This window comes from Falco peregrinus, chromosome 11 (genome assembly GCF_023634155.1).
Source record: "Falco peregrinus isolate bFalPer1 chromosome 11, bFalPer1.pri, whole genome shotgun sequence".
Classification (NCBI taxonomy): Eukaryota; Metazoa; Chordata; class Aves; order Falconiformes; family Falconidae; genus Falco; species Falco peregrinus.
The window spans coordinates 21,211,467-21,227,751 of record NC_073731.1 but is presented as its reverse complement, the minus strand read 5'-3'; the positions used below and the strand labels follow the sequence as shown (position 1 = coordinate 21,227,751).

At 36.2% G+C, this 16,285-nt stretch overlaps 1 protein-coding gene across 3 annotated transcripts in view; it reads right to left on the bottom strand.

The window, feature by feature from the left end:
• The window catches only part of SYT14 (synaptotagmin 14), an 88,955-nt gene that overhangs the window by 67,892 nt on the left and 4,778 nt on the right, over positions 1–16,285 (bottom strand). For all 3 annotated transcript variants that reach the window (XM_055816581.1, XM_055816583.1, XM_055816584.1), the window contains exon 2: positions 7,717–7,764. In XM_055816581.1, the coding sequence (XP_055672556.1) occupies positions 7,717–7,764 (48 nt within the window). The remainder of the gene's footprint in view (positions 1–7,716; positions 7,765–16,285) is intronic.

The following is a 16,285-nucleotide window of genomic DNA, read 5'->3' as shown; positions in this document are numbered from 1 at the left end:
TTTGTTTCTCCTGCATCTTGCACATTGTTATACAGCACGTTTACACGTTCTCTGGTACAAATTACAAGCACATGCAACATGAGCTACCTGTGTTTCAAACATCTGAAGTATCTATATCGAGTATAGTACCGTGACATGCAATTTTAACATGGAAGTCATCTAAAAATGAACATAAACCTGAAATGACAATTGAATTTCCCAAATAATAAAATTACTAACTAACATGACCCTTTCAGAAGCTTTGAATGACCAACAGGATGAAATCAGGATGAAAGTGTTTGTTTAACTTTCTATTTGGAATAACAACATCCTTTAAAAGTTCTATACATAAACCTTTCAAAGTAACACTAGGGAAAACAGAAAGCTTACATTATCTGAAGCGATACATGATGCCATTTAAAGGTTAATTTATAAAAAAATGTCAGATACCTAACATTAAGTAAAAAATAAATGTGCTTGTTTACATGAAAAAATTTACTGGAATTACTGTATGATGTCAGCTACACTGGTCTAACTCCACTGTCACTTTTATTCCAGTGGAACGTTATCAGGAATAATAGCAAATTTTTACCATTTGGTTTATGTCACTTCACACTGGCTGAAGGATAATCTGCACAGCTACAGAGCTAAATCAGAACTTCTTTTTCCCCTCATTTTCCTAACACCTAATTAGGACTAATATGAAAAAAATATGGTTTAATATCTAGATTTCAGGGCTTCCTTCACATAGGAAGAAAGTTTAGAATGTATTCTAATTTTAAAAATCAATTTATTTAATTTTATTTTGAGCAATGAAATTAATTGACTAAATATTTACATCAAATCAAGTTCAATATACTTCATAAATTATAGTGTCTATTAATAAAGACTTGGTTCAGCAAGTTAACTAGTCACATACAGAACTGTACAAAAACACTTAGCAGCAACTCTCGTATTGCCTCTGCAGATTGTCTTTTACAGAATTCCTTTCCTTTTAAAATACTACGCTGAAAAAAACCTATCTTCTGGAGATAAATTTAATTACAGGAAAGAAAGGACCCTGGGCTCAAAACATCACTGTTCTAAGAAAGAATTTAGGAATAACAGAAGCCATAGTCTGAGATGGAGATTTAAACTTTTGACAGAAATCTTTTCATTCCTAAATCCTCATGGGCTGCGGAAGTTGTCTGCCTGCCACCCCTGCTGCTTTACCAGTCCCTCAGTGCCTTTTCTCTCTAACATGGAATTCATCTCCTATTAAGTCCCATCTCACAACGGAAATCTCTGAAAAGAAACAGCAAAGGAAGCATTGCATTGCTACTTGGAATAGACATAGATCATGGAATCATCTTGATCACCCCCAAATCCCAATAATCTGTTGCAATTACATAGCATATTACACGACTGTATTCTCCACACAGTGGGTAAGGGAACAGCAGTGATTATAGATTTTTTAATGGCACTCGAATAATCCCGTCAGTGCAAAAGTTTTAAAGACCTGTAGGGGTCTAGAGACTTGCAAAACTTCATAGCTACTATGATGTAACTCTCCACTACTGGGGGAAAAAAAATGTAATAAAAAATCTTTTAAAACCACATTTTTCCTATCAGCCACTACAATTAACAACAAAGTGTGAGACTATCCAGGATTCAGATTTCTGAACAGCGCAGTCATTAACTGAGCTACATAGCAAAGTGTATCGTACTCCGGAGTAAAAGCGATTATACAAACATTTTAAGTGAAGAAATGCCAGTTTGGATATAGCAAAGCTCTTAAACACAAAACTCGTTATGGAAGAAGAGTTACTGTGAGAGTTGGAATTACGTGACCCCCAGTAGCTGCTGTTTTCCAGCAGACTCTAAACACAGGAGAACACACAGAAAGTAAACATTGCTTCCTGCATGGGCATCAATAATCTCAAAGAAAAAATATTTACTCCTTATTTTCTCTAGTCCAAAATGTATACAGATTAGCTTTCCAACAGAGTGCAAAACTTAGTATATATTGTGGTGTTGTTAATTCTAACATTATTACTTTCATTTTTTAAATACGTAGCCATACTTGGATAGTATCTCCCAGATTTATTAAGTTTAGCACTCATGGGGCTAAGGACACAAAATTTCTTCTAGCCTGGAAAAAAAATATCTGTTTGTCTATTTAAAATTAACTACAGCACAAATATGAACACATCGATTACATTATAAAAGTAGCTTTAATTGTGTATACTTTTTAATGAAGTTTTTATTTGTATCTCTGTAAAAAGAGAAAATGCACTTTACTTTGCACTGTCCACATCTTAACCCTTAAATGAGTAGAAACAACGTATGATATTTTACATTAGTGTGAGGTTACCTAATTTAAAGAAATTTGCCACCACCTGTGGTATCACCTTTCGCTTTATGAAAAACCAGAGCAGAGGAAAAAGGGGAAAATTATTTTGTTTCTTTTTCAGAGGCCCTTACTTAGTGTTCACTATCATAAAAACTGTAATATAATTTGAGTATCAGACTCAGTTGACTTTGAATAAAATAATGTTTCTACTTGTAAAATGAAACTCATGAATAAGTATGAATTTTTTCCGTTTGAATTAAATGCAGTCGGCAACTTAACATTCAGATACATGCAAATGGATAAGGATAGTTGACCAGCACATTAAAGAGGACATGGCTCTACTTAAAACATATTCTGACAAAACAAGAATTCATACCTTCTTATCTTTTCAAAATTTTATTACAAGTGACATTTTTCATTGTCAGCTAAAGACATTGTCTCTTTGCAACTTCCTTCTTTTGCATATTAAAGAGCACTTCTGTTCCATTATTAGTCACAAAGGCAGTTTGCTGAATAATTTCCTTTGTTTGCGAGACTGCCACAACAATAGAAAGAACAGCTTGCAAAAGAAAAAAGGGCTAAAAGATAATTTTTAAAAATCTGTGCAACTTGAACCTTACTCAGATACTCAATCCACATATCCATGAATTAATTAAAAAATACAATGCTGAGTTAGAAGTACCATTTTGCTTCACCTCAAAAATACATAAACAACAAAAGGTGAAAGAGACCTAAAAATAATATGACCATACATTTTGTTCTTTAATGTCACTTTCATGTCATACAGTATTACACATATCAGAATATATTAGAGGGGGTTTGTTCAGTTACAACTCAGTATAGTACACACTCATCACAAGTCTGTCTCATCTATACAAACAGAACCTGAAGACACCCTTAATTAAAATATTAGTACATCTAACAAAAGCCACGTTAGACTAGCAGCCTAGCTACAGTGCACTACATAGCCGAAGTAAGATATAGTTTTCTGAACTCTGATCTCAATTTCCCTAAATTCTGTTATACACATAGCAAATAACCAAAGGAACAACTTAACACAACTCCCATGATTCTCTCAAAAACATCTCTGTGTTAGGAGAACAGCCAGCAAAAAGGCAATCCTTTAACTGGGTAATTTCAGGAAACCCCTGTCTGTCACCTTCTACTGTCAAGAACCCTAAGTCACTGAATTAAGTGACTCAGTCACTACTAAATAAACTAAACAGGACTCTTCTTTCCTTAGCCAAATATTCAATTTGTATTGTCAGACAAGAAGTAAGATTTTGAGTATGTCTGTGTACATAAAACAAACTTGCATTAAATAATAGAAGTAAACAAGAAGTTCATTTATAATAAAAGCAAAAGTATCTTTTTCCTTTTTCAATTCAACAATGTGTAAATACAAAATCACACAAACAGTTCAACTAACATTTACCTATGTTAAACACAGGAGTCACAAATTCCAGTGCTGTTATTACCAAAAGTCTGTAACTGATGATACTTCTTTACAGTTCTTGTGCAGCTGCAAGGTGACTTATTCTGTATTTTGCAGCTATTAGATGTTACATAACATCTAATTTTGTGTGCCACAAAACAGCACATTTTCAGGACACTCAAACCCCATATTTATGCATTTAGAAGCAGCCTCTATTTAAAAACACATACAAATTAGTTTCCAAGGCTTTCCAGAAAAACCTATCAGTCATCTTACTCCCTATCAGCTCTCTGCAGATTCTTCTCAAAAATGTATGAATCTGCTGAAAGGAAACTGAACATGCAAAACACTATAAAAATACTGTGAGGTTTCTTGTGCATACTAGAAGTGGACCCACCACAGTGTATCTTGGGCAACTGTGGAGCTATAACACCACCATATGACAGGGGAGCAGGCCCTGTGCTAGAGAGTTGCTAACCAAGCAATTGTGAGTTCTGTATTGATACTGTCGTGGTATCATATTTACACTAGAGTTCAGATAATCTCAGATGTTGAATAAGCATTACAACTGTACTTGCAAATCTTTGAGTCTTAGAAAGCTTCAGATAAATCTACCAACCTAATTAGTTTTATTTATTTCAGTGGAAGCATTGTTAACATCAAAGATGCTTTAATGATGCTTTTGAATGAAAACACAACTGTTTTAAATGTAAACACAACTGTTTGCAGTCCCAATATTGCAGCCTAGAGTACCTAAAAACCTGAAGATAACAAACATAAAAAAAACCCAAAACCTTTTTTTAGCCATACTTCTGACTAATCTGAGAAATGCAAAATTTACAAAAAATGTGAAGTTTCCAATTATTTTCATTTTAACAGCTGAATATTCTTAGAGCAGATGCTTCCTTTTTAAGCTTTGGGTTTTGTATTTACATTTATGACTTCATATATAGGCAAGATATTTTCATTAAAGAATTTGAGCCAAACAGTGTGGTCACACATAGCCCAGCAGACCTTTCTGGTCCCTTTCCACATTTCATCATCTGATACACCAAGGTACCTACTTTTCTGGCAAAAATGAATGGGCAGGCAAGAAAAAGACAATTTAGGAGTGTGTTAATTACCAGCAACAGCTTTTCTTCAAGTTGTATAAACGCCATATAAATTCTAATTACATTCCATCACTTGAAACCGGAAAGTTTTCCTGTGCATTATTGATACAAGACACATGCTTGCTTGTTTTTCCCTCTTCATGATTCAGTACAGGACAAGTGAGAAGGAACAACACTTTCATATTAGTTGCTTCTCAACAACATACTTGGAAGGACTATGAGAAAGATGGATGGACAAGCAACGCGCAAATGTACACTGGACGTCTCTAAGATCTCTAGTTACTTAAGCTGGCTATTTATTACTGATCTTTCTTCCAGAGTTCCACATGGGCACTCTACAGAAAGCATCAGAGGCTTTCAGACAAATGGCAAATGCGGAACCATTTTGTTAAACACCACACCACATCCTCAGAGCCCCATGGACGGCCTGCGATGAAAATGAGTGAAACACTAGGAGTGCCAGGGTGTGCTCTCCCGGCGCCACAGTCACACAGACACCAGCAAAAAAGGAGAGGGGGACAGTGCAAACTTACCTAGCACCAGACAAGACTACAAGGACATATCCACGGGTCAGTGTATTTAATTTGTCCATCAAACTTTTACAGTGAGCTCACAGATGGAAAAACAGCTTGGCTTGCACAGCACAGCCAAGAGATGGGGAAGAGGAAGACCTCTACCCCACAAAACGTTTCACCTCAATCCTGTGAAATAAGCTTGAAACAAGTACCCAGTGGCATTAAGGACAGAGCTGGAAGGTCTGATTTGATCAGCTCCAGACTGCTGGCAGCCAGGAATTCCCAACTTGGAAAGGCATTCCTATTTAGAGGAGGACAATACGGGGTCCTGAGCATGCACTCTGATCCTGGCAAACAAGCAGGCCTGGACAACAGGTAAATAAAGTAACCCTTAGGAGCCTGGCCACTGGTCAGACCATAAAAACATCTTGAATGCATATCAGATGAGTAAAATCTTAGATAAAGTAACCAAAACACTACACAACTGGAAGATTAGTGATACGATGGCAAGCACTTTCTGCTTTATATGTACACCTCAAGCAGGGAGAGAGGATGGAGAAGAATGCACCTGCTCCACACACCGCAAGGGAAAATGTATCGGTAACATGGCTAGGCGCAGGGGCACACAATACACATGAAAACTCATAGGAAGAATAAAGGAACCCAACATATTGCAGGCATAAATGGCACAAAGAGAGGCACTCTTTTAATCACACTTAACCCTAGGCTAATTTATAATCACCAATATTAAAACGTTGGTTCCATGCAACTGTTTATCATATCGTATCAATGACAAACAGAGCTTAGGATCTGATGTTCAGGCATAACATAACATTAAAAAACCAAAAGTACATCTTTTGTACTTTTTTGTACATCTTATATTTAGCTTCCCAGCAATAACATTAAAAACCATACAACACTGCCTCCAAGAATGCAGAAAAACTATTGTTTCTTAAAAACACTACAGTACCCTATAATAAATAGGGATAAGCAAGATTAATAGATTTTGAAACTTTATCAAGCAGGCTTCCTGAACCAAATGAGTTTCATAATTCAGAAAGAAAACCAGAGTGTATTACCAGAGCACTGTGTGTACCAGCTTGTACATCAATGGAAAAATAGAGGCAGCAATAAAGAAGTTTTTTTAAAAAACAATGGAGAACAAAAATACCACCAAATCATAAAAAGGAAAAAGTAACCTCCCCTCCAAAATGACAAAGTAGTAATAAAAAAAGCAAGAATGAAATTTACAGTTTAAAAAAGCTGAAAATTGTTTTTAATTACAATACTGTCAAACCACACACAACACTCAATTACTCTTTTAAAAGATATTTGAAAAAGATGGCTTGTGATCATTAAGTTATTTTTAACCTTAACCAGTAGAATTAATTCTGAGGTTAGGAGATATTAAGGGGACATGTTAAAAAAACCCTGATTTTACCAAAACCTTTAAGTGAATGCAATGGAAACTAAGCTCTACTCAGAGGCCAAACAAAATGTATTGCTACCAAGTATGATGTGGTTTGACAATACTATTGAGCCAGTCTAACACTTGGCTGTTGTCAAAAAAGTCTTGCAATCTTCCTCCTCTCCCAACACACTTTCTTATTCCTTTCATTTTCAAAGTGCTGAGTGAGAGTCTTCTGACCTAATGTTGAGTCAATTGAAGGAACTAATCCTTGAAGAAACTACTGTTTTATCATGGTTATTATTAGCTTTCAGATCAGAACACAGAGATTCAACAGCAATGCTGCAAAAAGGAGTGTAGGGCTGGCAAAAGGGACAGAAAACAGAACTGTATCTAGTCAATATATCAGCTGAGCTGTTCTGTCAAACTCCAACTTCAGTTATTGTAGCTCAGCTTTAAACCTCTAGAAGTCCTCCTTGGAGCACAGCTCTGTTTCATGCTGTCAGTTACTGGCTTCATTACTGACACGGTTGTTTTCAAAAAAGTCTGAGTCATTAGGATCTCAACTGAAAACATAAGCAGAGATTGCCAGTCCATCAGCTGTTTAAACTATCCTCACAACTTTCTATTACTACTAAAAATCAAATTATCCTACAAACGTCTAGACAAGGCAGAGATCAAAGTTTTTGTGGTTTCCTATCACAGCTGATCATTAAGAACTTTCATGAAACTCAGTGAATATCGGAAGAGCACATTTTTTCCTTCTTGTAAAAAATAAAATTTCATTTTGGAATTTCACACTTTTTCTTTTTTTCATTGACAGTGTCAGCACCAAAATATTTTGCAACACTAAGATCCAGAAAACATAAAATCGTAACATTAGGTAGTAGATTTCTCTACCAGTACTAATCTCAAGCTAAGAAACCATCGCTTACCTTTTCTAATGCAGATTAGCTCATGCACACCACAAGTTCGTTCTCCACCTATGTGGAAATAAATCATTAGAAAACAGTAACAAGTGAAACATATTTAGCTCCTTAATAAGGCTTATAAACAGTGTAAAAGAAAAAGCTGTAAACCCATGTCATTTAATAAAAATGCAAAAGATTTCTTTAACAAGTTTTCAATTAACACATTGTATCCTTTGGAGAAAATAGATGTAATGATGGTGCAGTCTGAAGAGTTTTACATAGGGTTTATACAGATGAAATTGCAAATGCAAGCAAAGTAACTGAAGCCACGCTAAGATTTCCCAAGCATAAAACATAATTTCCTGTTCTGAGGGAACCACCATCTACAGAATTCTCAAAATATCAACAATATTTGTTATAATAGAATGCCAAAACAATGTTATTATTCCATGGTAAAAAAAAAAAAAAAAAAAAAAAAAAGCCCTTTACTAAAGGTTGAGTTTACCTGGAATTTCTCCTTTAGAAGTGGGTGTCTTTTTAATTAAACAGCTGTATAGAATTTGGGACATTTATACAAGAACAATAAAACTGGTGCTAGAAATATTAAGCTTTAGTTTGCATTTTAATAAAAAACATATTAGCATTATAATTACAGCTAGTAAACAAAACACCGATACATAATATACCTAGTGAGGACAACGAAGGAATCCACAAAGGAAGGACAAAACATTCAGTCAACCCTGTTGAAGGAGGAAGGTGTGACACAGGGATGGGACATGAAAAACCTATTTCTAAGCCTTGCAGAAGGAGGTATGGCAGTTACAAACTACTGAAGGCATTTTTTTAATGGTATCTAGAAAGTATTAGAAGAGCAGGGTTCTTTTTATTATGATTACTTTATATTGAATACATTTACAGTATTCACAATCCTCTTTTAAAAAAATATGTTTTGGAAAGACACACTCCACAGTCAAGCCTTAAACTGCAGGCTACACCAAGCTATGGCTAAGATAGGCCGTACCCCAACGCCCACTAACCCCTTCTCCGCCGACACCACCAGCCTGCACGTGTATGAATACAGAACTGAAGGGAACTGCCTTTTTCACAGGTTTTCATACCCAGTTCTCTAGAACCCCATAAAAATACAGAACAGACAGTTCCCAGAACTCAAAAAACATCTATTCCATATGCATTAATCGGTACTGGGCTCCAAACACTGCATCACACACTAAAACAAGCTTTAGATAACAAAACTTTTCCATCTCAAAAATGTGGAAATACATTATCTCCTTCATTCCATAATACAGGAATTATGCCACACAATAAAGGATATTATGATATAACATCAACTAGTATTTAAAACCCATAATTTATAACACTAACAGATGGTGGTGTAAAAGTTTTAAGACACCTGTATTTGGACTTAAATTTACATTTTAAAGAAGTAACTGTAGGAAATGCATATATTAGAGGGGGAAAATGATCAAATAAATGGAGTAAAACATAACTCTTCTATAAATAAAATTAAATGCCTATGAGGTATGAACTTAAAAAGAATCCTCATTTTATATCATCATACCTTTTTTTTCATATCCAGTAACATGAAATATAAGCCTCAAAGGTACTTTTGAAAGGGAAATCAAGTACCAATGAGACTGAGGATCCCATGACTTTTGTACAGTTGTCACCATTACAAAACCCAGTTCTAAAAGCAATGTAACAACTGCCTCTTTTCAGTGCATTCTAGCAGCTGGACAATATCCTTTTTGGAAGGAAAACATAATGAAAACTAAATAAACAAAATAATCCAGCTTTAGGACAACATGGCATTAAAAAAAACAAACGTTGGAAGAAGATGACAATATTCTTTGAAGTAGTTGCAAAACAGAAACTGAGTGCCTGAAACTCCTCCCTGTATCTTCTTCCCCCAGTAGACTTAAATTCAGCAGCGAAGAAAGAAGAAAAATTACCGGGGAAAAAATTTTTTCTTCATTACACAGATGCTAGACAGTTATTTAAAAACAAAGATTCACCTAGAAATTACCGAGTCAAGAACAGCAAGCATTAGATTTTAGTTATATACTGCCCCCAGTGAAATCTACCAGCTTGAAATATCATAAAATACTAATTTTAAGTTTGGATTTTGCATCACTACCTATTGTTTTCTAAAGATAGATATCTTTTTTCAGTTGCTTAGATGCTAAAATGTGATGGTGTTCTACTAAATAAAGGCTTTACATTAATTGTCATGTTACTTTTTATTGACCACAAGGCTATCTAATAAATTTAAAAATTTTAACATGCATTTATTCAGAATTTTTTTCCTTTTTATTTTGTTAGAAAATGCTGAATTATATTCCTCATTTAATAGGTGATTAATCTATCACTTTTTCCAAACTGCTTTTGAATGGAAATCAACTATTAAATAAAAATATATCAAGTGATCTACATGCTCTGAAAATAAAGTTGAAGAAAGTATATTTTATCTTTTAAATTAACCTGTTTATTAAACACATGAAATATTACCCTCATGTGACGTGCACAGATTCTTTTTTTTCCCTAGTCCTCGTCAAAACTGTGGAATTAATACGTTATTGACACCTTGCTTTTACTCACAGATTAACAAACACACACAAGTTTTTCTGTCTTTCCAACTCCCAAGAATCTCTCAGCTTTGAATAACCTAGTCATTGAAAGAAACTAAACTGAAAATATAAAAACATTTTGCATGACAGGAAGACATCACCTGCTAATTTAGTATTTCAGTCTGAAAAGACTGGTTTTGTGTCAGTAAGCCCACAAACCCCAAAGGTCATCAGTATGATCTTAAAATCTCTTAAATTTTAGTCTTTAAATGTTACTTTAAAGTAATTGATTTTAATATAGCAGTAGTTCACCATACTTTTATAGTTAATTAAAATTTAAGTTTGATTTAGATACAAAGTATTATTAATTCTATTTCATCTTGACTACGAACATGATCTCCTACTTAACAGTGCAAAGTTTTAAGCGAGTTTGCATCTCAAACTACATAATACTTTACCCAAAATGTAATCTGAGAATACAAAAAAAAACCCCTGGGGACATACAGCTTTTCATAATTTCATGCAATGGAAGTAAATGCAAAATCATGAAAGATGAAGTAATTTTAGAACTGCACACTCAACAAAACATTTGAATTTTCTTGAGCAAGAAGGACCACCTAGTGGCCCTAAAATCTAAATAATTCAAACATTTAGCACAAGTAAAATGGCTAGATGCTTTACAGAGACAGCTGAAACACCTGGTGAAGTTTAATTTTCTCAATTTAAGACACATATTTTGCATATCAAATCTCTACTTGCCAAGATGACTATCACACCCAAAAGATGAAAAGTTGTACATCAAAGAAGATAAAGCACCACCTGAATTTTGTATTGATTAAACTGTAATATTTTATGTCTTTATGAAAGCAGTACAATTCAAAATTAAAAGTTTACTATGGTTGGACTTTAGTTGAAACTCTGCTACCAGATGCTGAAAATAATTGGCTAGGAAATTTAACATAGGCATCATCACAGAGTGATTTAGGTTGGGAATGACCTTTGGCGCTCCCAGAGACTTAAAAGCAGGACCACCTTTACAGGAGGTTCCTCTGGGCCTCAACCAACCAAGTTTTGCAAGGACCACGATCCCTTGATCTCCAGGCACCACCGGTTCCTAGGGGAAAGCAGGGAAGGTGTGACCCTTCTCACTGGGAGCACTTCTTCCTTACAGGCAGTCAGATTATCCCATTGCTTCATGTGCTGTCATGGTGCACCTGGAGAAACCACGTCCACTTCTTAGATCCCCTTACAGAGCAAAAGGCTGCAGTGAGTCCCCTTCAGGTTTTCCTGGACGACACAAACATATTCCCTAGGCCTCTCCTCATGTGAGGAGAGCACACCTTCGCAGCACTCTGCTGGAGTCTTCAGTCTGTCAGTCTCTCTCACACTGGGTTAACACGGCTGGATGCACACGGCTGGTCCACATTCAGCTTGCTGTTCACCAGAACCCTCAGGTTTTTTTGTGCAACTGCTCCTGGCCAGTCTGGCCACAGCTTGCAGCGCTGCGTGAACTTGGACTTTCCATTTGCCTGTGTTGAAGCTCATGGGGTTCCCTCCAGCCCATTCTTTCATCTTGCTGAGTTCCTGTCAGACAGCAGCCCTGCCCTCCAGCTTACTAACTGCTCCCCTGCCTGGCATCATCCCACAAACTCAGTGACGGTGCATTCCATCCCTTCAACAAACACACACACGGTCTCAGTTCCAGTATTGGTACTGTGGTGCAATTTAGGCTACTGCATATAGAATACATTATTCTTCAGTTCAGCAACAAATCCATGTTAGTAGCAGCAGCAGAACACTACAGGGTATCACAGAAGTCTTCCTCAACGGGGGTGCATTTTGGAACATAGTTTTATATGATTAATTACTTTCCTGCTGAGGATTGTATTTTAAATAGCACTTTCATAAGTTTGGACTACATTCAATAAACATTCACCTAACATTCCATTCAACGTTAGACAACTATTTTTTCACTTGAAAAACCCATGAAATTCCAGTGCAGAATGACAATACCACACAGGCTGAGCAGCACAACCAGCAGTGCAGCATTCATTACAGCCCTTGAGAGCCCACCTCGCCGAATTACAGAGGGGCAGCGGCTGCTGCCCATGCACAGCGGTGGCAAAGCACATCCATTTCAGCAGAGCTCCTTCACTCCTGCTCTGTGACTCCCATCAGACACAGCCATAGTCAATCTACAGATCACAGGTGAGGCTGGTCACCTGCCTCAAGCAGGCAAGACCGTCAAATGAGAAGGAAAAAACAGTGCTGTGCAGCAAATGCATGAAGTAGAGGTGTTATGGTGCAGAAATGCAAAACAGGATACAAGTGATAAAGCCTAACACAGTTAATGTTGACATCTCCAAAGCATGTGGAAATACTAATGCTTTTGCTATGAACACAAGATGCTTATGAAACCCATTCTTACGCTAAGCTGTTTCATATAACATACAATAAATTCATTCTAAAAGACAACTATAATGAAAGCATTCTGGCTTACAGATACCAACAAATCTAATCCTTTAAAAACTGCCTCCTACCATGAACTGAATTTAAGGAAGAATCTGGTTTTAGATGGACAGACAGCTAACTGGAAAGGAAAATAAAGCTGAAAAGACTTTCACAGAACAGCAGCTCTACAGCTGGCATCAGTATGGTGTTTTTCCAAAAAGGTTACATACACCCATTAGCCCATCCTCACTCACGGTATAAAATCGCCTCTGGACTCCTTTAGTATCCTTTTTCACCATTTTAGCCTACAAATAATATTGCATATATAAAAAATGAAATATTTAACGTTGAATGCTTGGAAATAGTCGCAAAGCAAACTAAAAAGCAAACAACATTTGAATTCATTAGGAAAGACACAGCAAGTTTAAAAAAATAAAATTTGTTATTTTATATACTTATTATGCGCCCACATCTTGTATATTTTGTTGAATTCTGATGTCTTCTCTGTCCTACCTCAGAGAATAAAGTAAAACCACAGAAGTCACAGAGAAAGGCAAAAGAAGTCAATAAAAACGGTTACATGTGAGAAGTGATTTAATGTACCAAGACTCTTGGACCTGGCAAAAAACCACAACAGATGGTGGATGTAAGCATGTGAATAAAGAACAATTATTTACTGTCTAACCCACTAATAAGAAAAGTAAGTATCAGATTAAATTAGCAGCAGATGTGTTCAAGACCAGAAGTTTTCAAGAGTAAAAGTTCAAAATCAACATTCTGGTTTTATAATACAAACTCCTACTGCAAAGGCTGTCTTCTCTGCTAGCACCACTAAAAATTGTTGCTACCTAGTAATTTCTTAGCCTAAGGATAAGGTCATTTACCTGCCCTGACTTAAGAGTATTTTGCTCGTTGTTATCCAACCATAAAAGTAATGACAAGCATTAAAACTTTCTACATGGAAAATATTTAATTATATTTGTAATCAACTGAACCAATGACACTGATCAATTAATTAACAATCAATGACAATGAATCAAGAACAGCATAGCCATTTCTGGTTTTTAAACAAACTTTGCATCTGATCCTACACACAATGAAATAAATGGAAGTATCTCCATGGGCTTACAGAAGCCAAAATGAAATGGAGATAGCACGGATTTTCTAAGCTATGTCACAGAGAGGTTCTCAGGGATCTTCTCACCCCATCATGAAAATAATATCATCTCAGTGTTCTTTCCACTCAGAATAACCACACACTTCTCTTTCCCTAACTGACAACTGAAGTATAATTAGCACTTTTAAAAAAAGATTAGCAAATTCTTTATTTTACATTGTTCTCAGTCAAATACCACTTCAGATAACTCTTTGCCCTGGTTTCAGCTGGGATAGAGTTGTTCTCTTCTTAACAGTAGTACCGTGCTGTGTGTTAGCTCTGATGTGAGAACAATGCTGACAGCACGCTGATGGTTTTGGTTGTTTCTAGGTAATGTTTATCCGAAATCAAGGACTTTTCAGTTTCTTGGGCCTGGCGAGGGAAGAGGGCTGGAGGGGCACAGGGAACTGGGAGGGGACGCAGCCAGGAGAGCTGACCCCAGCTGGCCAAAGAGGTATTCCATATCACACGATGTCATGCTGAGTATATAAACTGGGGGAAGGAGAAAGAAGGGGGGGACATTCAGCTTTATGGCATTTGTCTTCCCGAGCAACTGTTACACGTGATGGAGCCCGGCTTCCCTGGGGATGGCCGAACACCTGCTGCCCATGGGAAGCGGTGAATGAATTCCATGTTTTGCTTTGCTCGCATGCGCGGCTTTTGCTGTACCTATTAAATTGTTGTTATCTCAACCCTCGAGTTTTACATTCCTTTCTGATTCTCCTCCCCATCCCTCTGGGTGAGGGGGAGTGAGTGAGCAGCTGCGTGGTACTTGGTTGCCCGCTGGGGTTAAACCACAAGCGTCTTACTAGTGGAAATGGAGAAACACAGTAACTGTAACTAGCAACAAAAAACATTCAGCATAGATGGATCGAATCTGACTGATATAAAACCTGTGGATATATTTTAAAATAAGAATGGAAAGAGAACCAGCAGCTACAAGAATTGTTCCTTCACTGTAAATGACAAGAAGATTAAATATACATTGCCAAGCAAGGTATGGTGCTATCTAATGCTCTGGATATAGAAAGAAAGATGTCATTAACAAAAGTTGATAGCAAAAAAGGGATGAAAAGTTAGTATGAGTTTTAGCTAATTCCTACAGTTATTACTTAACACTACTGAACCACCACTCTAGAGCAAAGTTTTACAACAGAAAGTAATCTGAGAAATATTTCTTTTTTTCAGTGATTGATGATCTATGGACTTCTGTGTATAATTTACTTTAAAAGTGTACATTTTAATAATTTTAGTTATTTAAATTCTAAGAAAAATATACTCACAGAAATAGCATCAGTAACTGGATTTCTCATATTTCACATAGTTTCTGATACAAAGGGAAATTACTACAAAGAATTTATATTTCAAAAGAACCCAGTTAATAGGAAAACTGCTTATTTTAGACCACAAAACAAAAATACCTCTAAGATGTGTGTCAATCATACTGAAACTACCACTCCACATCAAAGAAGATGCTCCTCTGCAGAGTGTGACCTATTGGTTCACAAACTCAACACTCATTTTCTGTCTTCATTAACTTTCAAAACCAGCCCAAAGCTTCTCCATCTCACTCTGGAGACAGATTTACACGAAAAAAATCAGAAAGTACCTCCCACATCCAAGAGTTAAATAATCAAAAGTTAAGAAGTGCAAGGATTGAATGCTGACTTGAAATCTACTTCAATCCCCAGGTGCACATTTAGTTTTACATATGAACATCAGACCTTTGCTTTACGCAGTTCAAAACCTGACAATATTCAGGAAAAAAACCTGAGAATATCAGCTGTGGATCCCTCACACCATTCATTACAAAAGCTGGAAGAAGTGTAATTGAATCAGGCTGGGAATAAGGTGAAAAGAAAATATGACCTAATGGTAAAAGCAGTTGAAAGTTGTCTGGAAGACAGCAAGACTTTCCTCCCTTGTAGATCCCCTGTATTTTGATGGGCAGTAATATAAGCCAACATTTTTCATCAGCAACTATGTTTGCTTTCCTGCATGCCCACCTTGAATGCCAAAAATTCCCCTTTGCAAAAGTGCTAAGCATTAAAAACAAACAGAATTCAATAAGAATTTCACTTTGAATACATCAACTGTTCTTATATCAAGTATGATGGTTTCAACTGAGCCCACAGGGAGCTTGTCAAAAAAGTCTGTAGAGCATTAGAGGTTAGATTTATTATTTTTTTTTAAGGTAACCCATTCTATTACCTAGAAGGTGATGGAGACCTAACGGCTTGCTTTATTTCAACAGATAACACTACAGTGATGATGGTGTACAAAGTTTTACTGTCATCAGCATATAATGCACAGAATCATCCCTAAAATGACAATAAAAAAATAAGTAACAGGTAACACTCACTGTATAGTTTCCACTACAGACAGTGAATGAGAATATGAC